Consider the following 14,812-nt stretch of genomic DNA (forward strand, 5'->3'; position numbering starts at 1 on the left):
AGTTGCATGTTAACTGAAAATTAGCTTCAAACACCGACTCTGGTGTTTGCTCACTTTCATTTCTCTCAAGTGCTTCTAAAAAAAAAAATTCAATTTCAAACAGCAGGGAGGTGGTTTTTTATGATTAACAAATATTGATTTAGTCTATCAAAGCTACTTTTTACTTTTTTTTTTTTTTTCTCCTCCACACGGTGAATGTCGGCCAGATTACTTACCATTCTGATGGCTTGTGTTGGGCTGAACAAAAGGTGAAAATCCGATTTCCAAGTACAGCTAGCAAGATGAACCAGCGTGGAAATTCAATCTAAATGTAACGCAACTCATCAGAAAACAAACATCGACTGGCTCGACACACAAGAATCCGATGTATTAACCCAGGTTAAAATCAATGAGGCAAAAGGCTAAAGGTACACTGAACCACATCGGTTTTGAAAGGCGCATTTTGGAAATGTCACCAGGAAAATGAATTTGGCCCAGCAAAGTGCTGGGAGAACAAAGAACAGAACCGTTTTTGAAATAAAAGTCTATCATGATTAATATAGGTGACAACACAGAAAACATATGGAAGACAATGCTCTGCTCATTGGAGACCAAAACTGAACTTTTTGGCGTATTAGCAAACATCCCACTATAGTGGATAGAAATTTACATGTGTACAGTAATGGTGGCCATTTATTGCATTGTTTATCACTTATTGTGAAAATTTTCTTATCATGATAGGAATTATGATTCATCATTGGCTTGATCAATTTTAATTAATGATGTTAATTAAAACATAAAACTGGTAGTAATACTGAAAATGTTAGTTTTTACAATTTTCCCCACTCTTTGTTCCATGAGAGCGTCAATAGATGTCAGCAAATTTGAAAATATGATTAAATGCAGTTACTGTGTTCAGATTAATGAGACAAATCACACTTCTTCAAGTAAGTGGCATCCTGAAGAAACCTATTGAAAATGGGATTCTTCAGGAAATGGGGTTAGGGTTAGGGGGTTTTCAAAACCAATATTTGTTTTATGGCGCTTTGAATGCTGTGCTATGAGTGCCATGCAGTCATAGCCATACGGTTACCTAAAGAAATAATAGCATTTTAATTTTTGAAGTTATCACAATCGTACCACAAAATATTGTGATAAACTTCTAAGTCCATTTTGCCCACCTGTAGTGTAAAGTACATGAAAAAGAAGCCGAATTTGTTCAATTTTAAAATGCGACTAGAAATTCTGCCTGATCAAGTCATGGATTCTTTTGATTGACACCATTATTTACCAACTCAAACTTGAGCTATACCTTAGCCATGTGAAATTCATATGTTGCTCCAGTTTTGAAGAAATTTATGTGGGAAAGAGAAGGACTGTTCTTTCCCGTTGAAAGAAAAACAAGATAAACTAGTGGTTTTTCTGTCTTAAATGATAAAAACACCAAAACTCAAATTCAGCAATTACTTTTCAAACATTACTAAAACATACCAAAATTATTAATAAAAACAGTTACAGACAAAAAAGCCCCATCCCTAAAGGTTCATGCAGTATATTTATCAATTCCTTCAGTCAATATTGGCCATTTTCCTAGCGAGAGACCTTCAGCACAGCATATAAAAAGTGATCCACTGTAAATACATGTTATAAGACCTGTCTAGTAACTCTCAGACTTAAATCAGACTTCATTTGCTGCACCCAAGTAGCTCCTGCTACCAGCCTGTGCAGGAGCTACATCAGGAGAAACCTTCTGCCCTGAGTGGATCAAATAAATAAAAAGGTAATCCTCCACCCTTTTCCTTCACCCCACTGTTCCCAGTTAAGACTCCGCCGACAAGGCCAATCCCATATGTTGATGTATACCTGCGCGTTTTTGTGAGGAATGTGAGCGTAGTGTTGGAGGTCAGTCACGTTTCACTGAAGGAATATAAAGGGAAGGCAATTGCTAAGGTGATAGTGCTGCTATTGATGTAACCAATTTCATTCTCCAAATGGCGTTTGCCACAGTGGACGGGGAGAGATGGGTTTAATCTCAGAGGTGAGATGAAAACTATATTATGGTGAGAAAAGGGAGGAGGGAGAGATGGAGGTTAGGGGTAGGAAGAGGTGGGTGGTTTCTTCAGGAGGATCTCAAAATACATACATTAGAAAATACAATAACCTGATACCTCAATTAGACACAAACTGTTTAAAATACACTCCAGATGTCTTTCTTGGTTTATTAAAGAATGCAATAAAGTGCAAAGGAAAGATGTTCAGCTAATGATAATGTGCAGAGAAGCAGCATGGAGCAGTCATCAAAGTTGTTAATGTCTATGTTGCCCTGAAAAAGGTGCTGACAATGATTTCTAAAGAGATGTAACTAAAACTACAACGTGAAAAGTTGTTAAATGCTTTTAGATGAACTTTGCCAAAGCCAAAACATGACCACGACCGTCACAGTTGGACTGTCTTTGTGGAGACCTATTCCATCTGTTTGGTTCTGGCTTATCTTTTAGTTGGCAGAATAAATCTAAAATTGTGACTAAAAAGCTTGGAAGAAGAAAGTGTTTTTCTGATGTCCTCTGTATTATACAAATATTACTCGAATCTAATGAAAAACTGCAGCATGCTGATTGCTCCTGTGTGAGTGTTCAAGCTATCATAGTTCTTACATCTTTCCCATTGCGCCACATCACACTACAAACTTTAATGTATTTTATCAGGAGTGAATGTGAGATATTAGAACAAAGTTGTGAATAACTACAAAGTAAAAGGAGCAGGATGCATGGCTTAAAACAAACATATTTTTATTAATCTGAAAAGTGTGGTATACAATTGCATCCTTCTCTACCTCTTTGTTCCAGCTTAATCAAATCGGATGGACAATATCTGAACAGCAATTTTAAAGTCTTTCCGTAGATTCTTACATTTAGCTTAATCTGTCTTCACTCGAACTCTGATCATCTTTCCTGTTCCTATGGATTCAACTCAATTGTGCCCCATTTCCAAAATAAATAATTAATAAAGTAGTATTAAGTAATTTGTTGAGGCAAATCTATGTCATCTTTAAACTAACCTGGAGGGTCCATGAAGTCAAAGTGCACAAGATCATCAATGCCCAGTTTCTTCAGCTGCAGCACCACGGAGCCAAGATTAGACCTCAGGATCTCTGGATATGTGTTGTCCTGTGCCATTTAGAAAGGAAGCCCAAGGAACAATTTAAAGTGAATCAGACACGGTGATTATTATCTACTCATGAATCAGTCATATGTCAGCTTAAACAGAAACAGGGAGTGTAGGGCATCTGAAGGGCTATTTAAAAAAGAAACATTTCCATGCCACTAAGAGTGATGGGATAGAATTACCCTGAGGAAAGTGGAAAACTGGGTTTTAGAAGTTCATTTGTCACTGTGGCCATGTTGTTAACACGTCTTAAGAAGGTGATTTAGAATCAGGATCCTGAAATCCAAGAGTCGCGAGAGCAAATTCTCTACAGCTATAAGGTCGCTCTGGGGGATACAAGATGCTCGAGGCACTGCAGAATGGCATATATAAGAAATCGTCTTGAGTTTATATTTCATATAATTTCAGTCATCTTAAAGCCACACCGCTTTTCACCTGCATTTCTGTCCTGTAAGCTTTCTCTGTGTACAAGCGGAAACATTTTCCTGGGCGAGTTCGTCCAGCGCGACCCGCTCTCTGCTGAGCCGAGGCCTTGCTGATGGCTGTGACCAAAAGGGATTCCACTCTGATGCGTGGGTTGTACACCTGAGAGGAACAGAGAGAAAAGGCTTGAAATGATTTAAACAGGGGAAAAAACCCCAGAAATGCTTAAACTAGGGTAGTGCTGTTTTTTTCTCTTTTTTTTTTTTTAAGAAAAAATTAAGAAAGTAACATCTAGCGCATCTACAAGATGATGACAAAAAGCTGCAGAGTGACACATGCGCCCAATTCACCACGGTGAATATATAATCTTGTTTTGTGCCGAGTGTATGACTTGGCTTCAGGCTGGTGAAATGTCAGGGGAATAAATAACAGGCTTTTCCATCTTTGCTGCTGTCAGTTGTGCACTGCTGTGTTTATCTGAGGATTCTCAGGCAACAGACGCAGATGATCGCAGCAGATAAGGAGTTGCGGGGGGAAAGGGGAAGCTAACCTTTTGCTTGGCAAATCCGGGATCAATTACAAACACCACTCCGTCGATGGTCAGGGACGTCTCGGCGATGTTTGTTGACACAACGAGCTGTGAACATGAGGACACATGATTTAAATGATCCACCCAAGGCGTCCGGAAAGACTGATGGGATCTCAGAGGTTGGCTCGACTGAAATCAGGTTCATGTGTGTTCCATCAGGCGAACAGCACAGTGCTTTGCTTTCAGCTGGTCATGGAATATTAAGATGTCATTGCAATTCGCATCATATATGTGCTTTTTGATTGAAGGTGGTAAATCAACACAATAACTGAGTTAAATTTTTTATTATTTTTTTTCACAGATTCTTAACTAGAACTGGATCTGCACCTTGGCTAACAAATGAATATGCTCTGAGACCTGCTGGAAGATAAACCTCCATCCAAGTCTCAAATCTTTTACAACTTATTGGGGTTTCTCCCCAGAATGCCAAGTATTTAGCTCCATCCATCTTTTCATCAAGCCACACCAGCTTGCCTGTCTCTACTGAAGAAAAACAGACCCTCAGCATCGTTCCCCTTACAGTACTTCCTTCTGTTTACCATCACATAAAATACACTGTAGTTTTAAATAACAGGAAAAGATTGTGAAAAAGATTGTAGGTCTATAAACTCTTTGTGCAAGTCAATTCTTTAGGCGCACAGAAAATAATTCATTTTCCTAAAATGGAGCACCAAACAATATTGTTTTTTCTTTTATCATACCTCTTTTCTCCCCACAATGAGGACTTGTGTGAAGAAAGTATTTCTTTCTTGATATCTGAAGCACTGCTATCTAGGGATGCACCAACTGTGCCTACCTCACTGTTCATGGCTTGCTCTTGATTGCTGCTGTGCAATGTTGGCACCAACAGCTTTACTTTGAATACAAACTGAGGTAAATCTTTGCTATGAACTTAGTTTGGGCATTTTTTTGGACAATTTTTTGCAGCCAAGTGCACAGTCTTTACGTTCAACTCCAGGATTTTCCATAATGAAATTAGCAGAGTTCACTATAGGGCTGCATGATGTTAGGAAAACCTGTGATGTGATAATATTGGCGAAAGTTGTAATGACGACATGACTTGCCATATTTCCGCTTCTTTTGTGCCAATAGCAAACATAGACCATAGGTAGTAAGTAATCTATTCAGCTATCAGAAAAAAAATAAATTCAATATTTCTACCTCAAAAAGGCTTTAAAGTTTAAAAGTTGTAAATCTGGACTCATTAGGCCACATGACCTTCTTCCATGAGTCCAATCTTTATGTTCCCTTACAAATTGAAATCTTTTTCTCTGGTTAGACACTAGACAGCGGATTTCTTAAGGGTACACAGCTGTTCAGTTCCAATCACTCGAGGTCCCTTCACATAGTGGTGTGAAAATTTTCTGACTTTCATGACTGCACATAGCCCTGAGTTACGTTGTTGTTTTCCTTCGATTTGATGTCACCAAACGTTTAAGTGATCACCGATCACAGTGATTCAGGGTTTTATTTCCGACTGCATTTCTTCCTGAAAGACAATGGTTCCCCACTATCCTCCCAGTTGTTAAGGCGCTGGCAAGTTCTCAGCCCAATTTTGGTGGTTTTTGCATCGTTTTCTCTGCTTGATGCCAATGAATTGATCCTCCTTAAATGCATCAACATCTTTTCAATGACTAAAGGATGTGTCTTTCAACATGGTTGCTGAGAATTGAGAAGCTGATCAAGAGCTGGGATTAAATAACTGACAATTAAGCTCTGGCCTTAAATACAAAACCTGCAAAAATCCAACAAAAGGTAGTGAGAAGCAAGGATGAACAGTGTAAAGAAGATCAATACAAAGACACAGATAGATACTTTCATACCTCAGCACAAGTTCTCCTTGCCATATTTACTCAAATCCAGTGTTTGCAATTAATGTTTAATCCTTTTTAAGGTATAAACGTTGAAGTTGTCATTAATTTATGGCGGGTGTTTCCATCGAGGTCACTGTTCAGATGGATGGATGGATAGAGGGGTTCTGGACTCATCAGTATCCATTACTAGTTATTTCATCATTTTGCTTGTCGTTAAGGAATGCCATAATCCTAACTCTAACATCTAAAATCTTACAACTGCATTTGATAATGTAGTATTAAAAATAAATAAGACAGAGCTGCATCAATATGCTTTCTTCCTTTAAAAAACAACACAACCCAGGCACGGTGTTTTGCTGCTTTAATGTTAAGAAGAAACCACAACTGTGGTAAACAGTGGCACGTTGGATGTTTTGCTGTGAAGGATATGTGCTCAGTCAATATCTTTTTACTGCCGTGTATTCGTTGCGAGTAGAAGAATAAGTAAGGAAAAGCAGCAGTGTGATGAAAAGCTGCTGGGGTTCCAAGAACATGACCAGCGGGAAAATTGTGAACCAGTTCCATGTAGCAGTTTCAAATCTACAATCGTCCCTTATAGCGAAGACGTGCATGGGAAATGACAGTTGAATCAAAGCAAAATTATCCAATGAGTCACATCACCCGGAGTCTGTTAGCTGTTGGGATGCATGCAAACAGGGGGAAGAGGGAGAAGGGAAGGAAGATGAGACAGTTTCTGCTGCTCTCACGCAAACTTTGATGCTGCTGGGGAATCTTCTCCATAAATAACCCTGGAGACGGTCTGGGTTAAGAAACTCGATTAAATCTTCAATTTTTACAAGACGCTCTGACATCAGTGTCACTGCTTATTAAAAACAATGTTGCCAATTTAGTCATATAACATGCACCAAAACGTAAACAAACCACAAAATTACCTGGGTGGACGTTTGACGGTTTCCGTCCACTTTCTTGGTAGTCCTCATCATAAAATGGCAAGCACAGAACCAAACATCAAATGTAGTCTTTGCTGATACACGTCCACAGAACCAATTTTGCACACTTGACACACTTCCTTTGTAGCCGTGCCTCTTCAGCTGTCTTCAAGCCGAGAGCCTTGGAGACTTTTAAATCCCACCTTTTAAGTGAGGATTTCTCTGCAGCCTGAGAATGCCTGACTGTTTAGTTATTAATGCCAGAGACAGCCTTTTCCCCCCTATCATTCTGCCTCTGACCTCGAGTAATTCACCTGTCGAACGGCACATTCCCCCTTAGTATTCAAGGCGAAAAATGAAGAGATGGAAATAAACGCTGGGTAGAAACTTATAAAAATTGGCTGTTATATGCATAATTCTTGGCTGTCAAGATGTGAACGCATCCCCTGACAAATGATCACATTTAATAACTATAAATCATGAAGGCTATCTACTAAGTAATACATCAGCTGCTCAGTTCAAAGGTAGATCATTTACTTTGGTCTAGTTTTATGGCTTCAGTGGAACCAATTTTTTTTCCCAAGTGACCCACAAAAACACAACGTTGAAGCAAGGAACGGGCCGATTTCCATTTTAAAGTTGTACCAAGTTTTCAAAATCGCTTGAATTGTAAGTTATGTCGTTGCTATGGTTTAAAGTCCTTCTAATGAGACATCAGGACAAGCGTCTAAAAGAAGATTTCTACGAATCTGCTTTTTAGAAATATTTCCAGTTATGTAAAACATAGACATTATATAAACAAACAAACAAAAAAACACATTGTTTTATGTTGGGTAACACTGTTTAAAAACTACAGTGGCAAAATCTGAACATGTCTGTTAAGCAGCTGACTGAAGGCTGGCTACCTCAGCACTAATTAACCAGCTAATATCAGCTTGTCATAACTGTCTTACTGTGTAAAGGGGTTTATTATTTATTACTTATTTTTTGCTGAGGTCTATGAGTTTAATAAGAACAATGAACAGTATTTAAAAAATGTGTTTTGATATTTATTTATACAGACTGCCTCATTGAGATCCAAGATCTCATTTACAAGAGAGACCAGTTTTGATTTTTGTTTGAAAAATCCTTAAAAGATGCTATAAATAAAATTATTATTATTATTACTACCAGAGAACGTGATGGTGCTGAGTAGTTTTCTAGAGCTGTATGAAGCATAGTAATACTGGCCTCACCCTCCCCCACCTGTTGCTTCACAGTCCCAGTCAGCTGGGTGAAAAAATGGATATTATGTTTTACTCATTCTTACAAAAAAGGTTAAATTAACTGTTTGGAAGTATTTTAAAACAAACAAGATAAGGCTCTCTTATTGTTTCTTCCCTTTGTACTCAGAAGTCAGATTGCTCAAGTTCTCAGTCTCGAATAAATCAAGGTCGTCCCTGTGAGGTCACCAGGCAGCCTTGAATTCTCTCTCCAATACGGCGGTTGCAGGTATAAACTAATAATTAACACCTCTGACAGTTTGAATCTCATTAAGCTTCGGGCACACACGTAGCTGTTCAATATTTATTTAATAGCATGTTCCCTGAGTGTTTGATCATCAAAAATTAAAACAAATTAGCAAGTCCCACAGGAACTGAAGTCTCCTTGCAAACAGAACTCGCTCTATTTGGGTGTGAAGTCAGTCCCAGTTTTAAACTTTGACTTTAAAGACAAACTACACGGAAAAATAAAATTGCAGTTGTCAAGCTGGGTCAGGTAATAGGTTTTTGTTTTAAACTTTTGATTGCACTAAACTTAGTTGTCACACTGCGAGAATGTCACACCAACCACTGCCTACTTCAAACAAACCTTACTGTTATGTCTTTATCCAGTTTTGCACCATCTATCAGGCTCCGAAAGTGCTTCATAGAGGAACTCATTTTGCTTTATTGTAACAGGAGTCCTGTGAAGGATGCTCCGTGCCGGCACCCATCACCCTCCTAAGGAATCAAAGTGCTAGGAATGCTTCAACTTCTGTCTACAAAAAAAATGGACTAGCGGAGGCTGCCTCTGTCTGGAGTATTGGGTCACAGTGGGTGCTCCAGCAGATGCCGCACATGACACCCTCTCACATTTCATGATCGTATGGGTGGCCTCATTGACTGCATTGATTCTGAAGGATTATCCGGGCTGGGGCCATTACACTGAACGCAGGCTGGCTCCTTCCAGTCTGTTGCTGCACTGGATAATCCGGGCTTCTTCATCAGTAATATCATTAGAGCATCATCTCTGCATGTTATTTCTGGGTTATTACCTGCAGGAGAGCATGCTCTATAGCTAAAATGGGCCATTTTTCACGTTCCCTGCTGGGAAGCACAGCCGTGTTGACAAATAAAGCCTTCCACCGACGAAGGGAAGAGAACACCGTGATGCGCTCACATTTGAAGCCCAATGAAACGGATACATGGCAGCATCTTAAGTAACATCAGGCAGAGGGCTTAAAAGATGTCATTGATGAGACAAAAATCCTAAAACCAACTACAGCCCATTTATTAGGGAATATATTTCAAATTTTGGAGCGCTAAGTGAGATCACGGCTGCTGTTAGTGATTAGTCAACTCCTGCCTTGCTTTAAGATGATTAAACTGTTCAAAAATGGAAGACGAGTAGCTTTCCAAGAGAAATGGAGCAATGACGAGCCGGTGCTTTATGTTAATTGAGGGGTGCCTAATGCAGTCGTTAGCATGCGTAGCAGCAGATGTGGCGAACCTTAATTCTTTTTCACTACTTCCTCTTGGGCTGGCTTGGATGACATCTCTACATTTTTCACTTGATGAGTTGCTCAGTCAGTCACTGAAGAGAAGCACATTTGCTTCAAGGACGGCAACTTTAGATGCCACCTCGCCAATTCAACGAGACCCTGACAAATTGAGGCTGGGGGGGGGGGGGAAAAGAGACAAACTGTACCCTTCTGAAGTTTAAACTGGTTGCTGGGCATAAACTTGAGACTCCTTGACTTTATTTACTGTATTTCAGTTCATCTTCATACCAACACTTGTGGTTCATAGCGATGTGGAATGATATTTAACAAAGTAACATCTTAAGTGCTGTTAAAAAGACTCACACCCACTAAACAATCATAATATCTCCTTTAGGAATATTGATCTAGATATACATACCAAGCAACTCTCTCCAGCTCATGTTGGGAGATGCTAAAGTGAGGCATGTTTGTGTACAATGTTCATGTGTAGAACTAAGTGTTCAATGCAACGTGTAGTACCTCAACTTTAAAAGTAAAAAAGTGAGAGAACTCCCACCTCTCACTAAACTCTGCTGTTTGGGAAAATTAAGGTTTCTGATGCAGCTACATTGGAAAAAGAAAGGTGAACTGAACTGAAATTTGTCACCATTACGTTTTAAAGCAACAGAATATGTAGCTTGCTCTGTATAACTGAATTACTCATATGAAACGTCAAGCTGAATATAAACATCCATGATACTGAACAAAAACCTGCTAAAGTTCAAATCCAGCTGCATGCCGTGTTCAATCAGTCCAAAACACTGTACAGCATGACATGTGACAAATCCCTCTGAGTATCTGAGTAGAGAGAATTTCCCATCAGATGCAATTTTAAGATGCATTCGAGTACATCTTGTACACTGGATTGTCTAAACATCAGAACAACTCAAATGTGATTTAAATATTTTTCTTATTCTCAAATTTCTTGCAAAGTCTTTTTGAAAATCTTCTTCGACAACATTTGCATCCCTTGGCATTAGTGGTTTTTATTAAACAGTAACCAGACAGGAAAAAGGGGAAAATATGCAGCAAATGGCCCAACACTGGCTTTTGAACCAAGTTGAGGGCTTCAGCGTCTGAATATGGTGCTTTCACTCCACCATCTGAACCACACAGCGCCCAGCATTTGCTAACTGTATCATCCACCTTACCTGCTTAGCCCTTATTTTAAACAAAAAGTCAAACTACAGTCTAGTATCATGCTACAGTATGTATTTGTTTAGAAGTTTCTCTTCAAACAAATTTGAACAAACCACTAATGTACCAAGTCATGACTTTAACCAAAGTACATACATACCAAGGTTTTTGCTTACTGTTTGTGTACGACAATTATCTCCCATCTATCCGTCCATTTATGTCTTATCAAAACAAAAAAAAAGAAAAATGGGGTGAGGATTTACATTCAGCCCAGTTAACTCCTTTTAATGCAATTGGCTTTTTAAAGTCGCCTAATTAAAGAGAGTTGACCTGTGTGTGACCTAATCTCAGTATAAATTCTGATCTTATTTGAGGCCCTCAGAGGTTTGTTAGAGAACATCAGTGAACGAACAGAATCACAAAAGTACAGCAGACAGTCAGAGATAAATTTAAGAAGAAATTAGGAGAAGAGGTTAGGTAATAAATCAACAGCACAAACTTTGAACGTCTCACAAGCACATTTCAGACCATCGTAGTTTGAACTGTGCTCAATAATCATCACAAAGTCACGAAAAAAAACATTGCAGAATTTTCTGGAAAAATATAAAGAAGAAAGCAATTGTTGACAGAAAGCCAGAAGAAGTCCAGAAGAAGAAGTTGTTCTGGTTAGATCAGTGAGAGGAAAACTTAGACTACATATCTTAATAAAAAATATCATCCCAAAAGAGAAATGATGGTGGTATAATCAAGCTATGGGACAGAAAAGTTTCTTAGAGTTGATTGGAAGATGGATGAAGCTAAACAAAGGGCAAGCCCAGAAGAAAACTTGCTGTAGAATGGATAGAGCTTCACCTCATAGATGGAAAGTGATGTTAAACAAGCAGCTCGAGCTACAGTGGTATCCTTTAGATCAAAATATTGTCATGTATTACACCTAATTCCACTTCTGATTCTATGTCAAGTCATAAACGGATGCTCACAAGTGTTCTCCTTCCTGTTTGGCTAAGTTAGAGCTGTTTTGCAAACAAAACCAGGCAAAATCTCCCATGTCAAAGATAAAGACAAACTTTCTTTCTCAGTTACAAAGGCCTGACAGCAGACCTGCATGGGGCAACATTCATATTTAAAGCATCACAAAATCCAACAGCAATTCAGTGACTCTAAAAGTCACGCCATCCGGTCTGAGTCGGATGGCGTGACTTTTTTGATGTATCACAATGTGCTCAACTTCGACAGAGAATAAATACTTTCGCTGCTCATTTCAGTCTGATCTGGCTCAATTAGCAGGGTTGTAGCAATGACTCATTCATCAACACCGTCCTCTATCAGCTGTTGGGGCTGAGTGTTTGCTCATTCGCTGGCACTGGTGATGGCCTTGTATTCTCTCAGATCCCAAGCCAACAGTGTGACAGTGCAGCTGGAGATGCTACTATGGCGATGAGCCCATCTGAATAGAAACTGGCACACAAAAAAGGAGGAGCTCTTTCGTGTCTGTATCAATAAGAGCGTGAGATAAAATGAGAAAGAATGAGATGCGTAACATACCTTTACAGAGTTTTTGCGCACTTTTGAGTGTAGGGATAAAACGCTAGGAATGAAGCGCTTCCCCCCAACTCACAGGGCGTGAGTAATACTCCAGATATAATTTAGAGCACACATGCTTACAAAAGCAGCATATGTTGTGTGAGTCAGTTCTGCGCTAAAGCTGAGAAAAAAGGAATAGAGGGGAGGAAAAAATACTTTCCACCTTTTTAGCTCTCTTATTTTCCCCCATCTGGCCTCCCCTTACTCTCTCCCTCGCTTGCTTCCCGTAAGCGATTTTGTACCAACGGAGCTGCCTTACCTTTCTTCCAATAGCGCCGTTTGGGTTATTTGGTGGAGGCGGCTCAAAGATTCTCTGCTGCTGCTGCGGTGGTAGGGTGGAGTACAGGGGGATGATTTTCATATCGCCGACTTGGGGCCCCAGGTTGTCGACCTCACGCTTGATTCGCTTGCAGGCTTCGTCGATTTCCTGAAAGATGAAAGGACCACAATTGTTTCCTGAACCTCCAGTGTACGCAAACACAAAACCAGGCAGGTTCTGAGCAACACCTGGATTAACAATGGAAGTGGGCGGATGCGGCAGAGGGGAAGAAATAAAACGGGAGCCGGGGAAACCGTGGTTCCCTGCTACAGTACATTTGTTCTAACTATCGTTCCATCTGATGGAGGAAATTAAACTTGGACTGCAGCATGCTTTGCTGAGCTCCCTGTGGCTCTGTTGTCAAATGCAGCAATCATGGAAAACATAGACGAGCACGCTCGGAAGGCACAAACGCGCAGAGCCAGACACACTCAAACGGGGTTCATTATTCCACAGCGCAGTATTGTAGAGGGGAATGTGATATGAGACTGCAGCATTGATGCATAACCAGCGGCAAATCATGGCAGATCAGTTTAGTGGAGCTGAACGTTCAAGAGCCGGTGGGTTGGCAGACAGAAGCCGTGAGTAGCGCCAGGAATGAGGATAGGAAATACAAAATTGGAGCCTATTCTCTAACAGCATATTAAATGTAATAGGAAAAATACATTATAAATATTTCACAAAGCCTTTTGCCTAACATAAAGATTGATTCATTTTTATTTCATTCTAGTGTAACACACAGACAATTCCATCTTTTAACAACTGTTCAAAGTTCTGAACAGTTTGCAGCATAAAACAAAGCTGTCAACACATTTAGTTGTTGGTTTTTTTTTTTAAGCTAGTCCCAGTTAGGAACCATTTCATTATGTTCCAAACAACAATCATTTCATCTTCAACGTGCTGCAGTTCCTCCGTGCGATACCTTGCTGCTTATGCTGTTGCACCACCTACAGGCCCACGGGAGCACTGCAGCAGCTTCTCAAAGAGTTGCAATGAAGGCACTCAGAGTAACAAGCCTAAAATTTATGCCTCAGAACAAGTACTAGAAGCAACAACGGTTTAAGAGCGTGCCAAAGATCCAGCCAAAAAAAGCGACATGTATGACTGTTTATCAACATTCTGTTCCTAAACTTGTTTAAGGAAAACTGATAATGCTATGATAAAGAACCTCTCAAACTTTTTCAAGTTTGACAAGTTCACTTGAAGATTTTTTTAAAAATCACATTGGGATGATTTGTTACAAGATACAATCTATGTCATGAATTTCTATTCAGCCCACGGGGGAGCCAACTGTTTTCATAATTAGAATAGTCATTTATATAGTTTAAACTTTGTTCAAAACAAATGGAAGTTGTTCCACAACTGCAAACCTACAAAGATTCATTTAAAATGACAGGCGAGGCAAGCCCATTGTGAAAGACTATTCAGAGAAAAGCCATCGTTGGCAACAAGCTGTAAGAAATCCCACTTGCAGTTTACCACAAGTCTACGTAGAGTACACAGCAAAACATCTGGAAAAGTGAAATGTGCTCAAAACCAGCACTGCACATTACCATCCCCACACTGAAACATGATGGTAGCACTATCATTTCACTTTTCATCAGCAGGAACAGTGAAGTCGGTCAGAGTTGATCCTCTTGAGAGGCTGCAGAAGACTGAAGACGAGGACACAGATTCACCGTTCAGCAGGGCAAAGAGCCTAAAGACAGCCAGAGCTACAATGCAATGTTTTGGAATATTCAAATGAAAGAATATTCTAGTTCAAGTTCTGCCCGGATCACAATTGAGAATCTATGGTGATACTTTTAAATTGATCAGACAATCACCATCCTAAAGAAGAATGGTCAAAAATGTTGGCAGTCTAAATACAAAAGCAACTACAGAGTTCTAATTGTAAAAGTAAAGTAAGAACCCAATGACAAATATTTAAGTTTGACAAAATGTGAAGAAGTCCAAGGTATATTAAAAGCTTTATGCATCTTCGGTGCCTTCTTAGACAGTGATGTGCAGTATACTTGTCATTAATAACAAGTTTTAGCCATTTATTGAAATCCTTGTTTTCATGACAAACCTTTTAGTTGATCTCCTATT

At 39.5% G+C, this 14,812-nt stretch overlaps 1 protein-coding gene across 1 annotated transcript in view; it reads right to left on the reverse strand.

Moving 5' to 3' along the window:
* The window catches only part of dhx15 (DEAH (Asp-Glu-Ala-His) box helicase 15), a 33,179-nt gene that overhangs the window by 5,596 nt on the left and 12,771 nt on the right, over positions 1-14,812 (reverse strand). Inside the window, exons 6-9 of the mRNA XM_032582061.1 lie at positions 12,662-12,829; positions 4,118-4,204; positions 3,580-3,729; positions 3,038-3,146 (exon numbers count right to left, since the gene is read on the reverse strand). Coding sequence (XP_032437952.1) covers positions 3,038-3,146; positions 3,580-3,729; positions 4,118-4,204; positions 12,662-12,829 — 514 coding nt within the window. The remainder of the gene's footprint in view (positions 1-3,037; positions 3,147-3,579; positions 3,730-4,117; positions 4,205-12,661; positions 12,830-14,812) is intronic.

The sequence above is a fragment of the Xiphophorus hellerii genome, chromosome 14, assembly GCF_003331165.1.
Source record: "Xiphophorus hellerii strain 12219 chromosome 14, Xiphophorus_hellerii-4.1, whole genome shotgun sequence".
Classification (NCBI taxonomy): domain Eukaryota; kingdom Metazoa; phylum Chordata; class Actinopteri; order Cyprinodontiformes; family Poeciliidae; genus Xiphophorus; species Xiphophorus hellerii.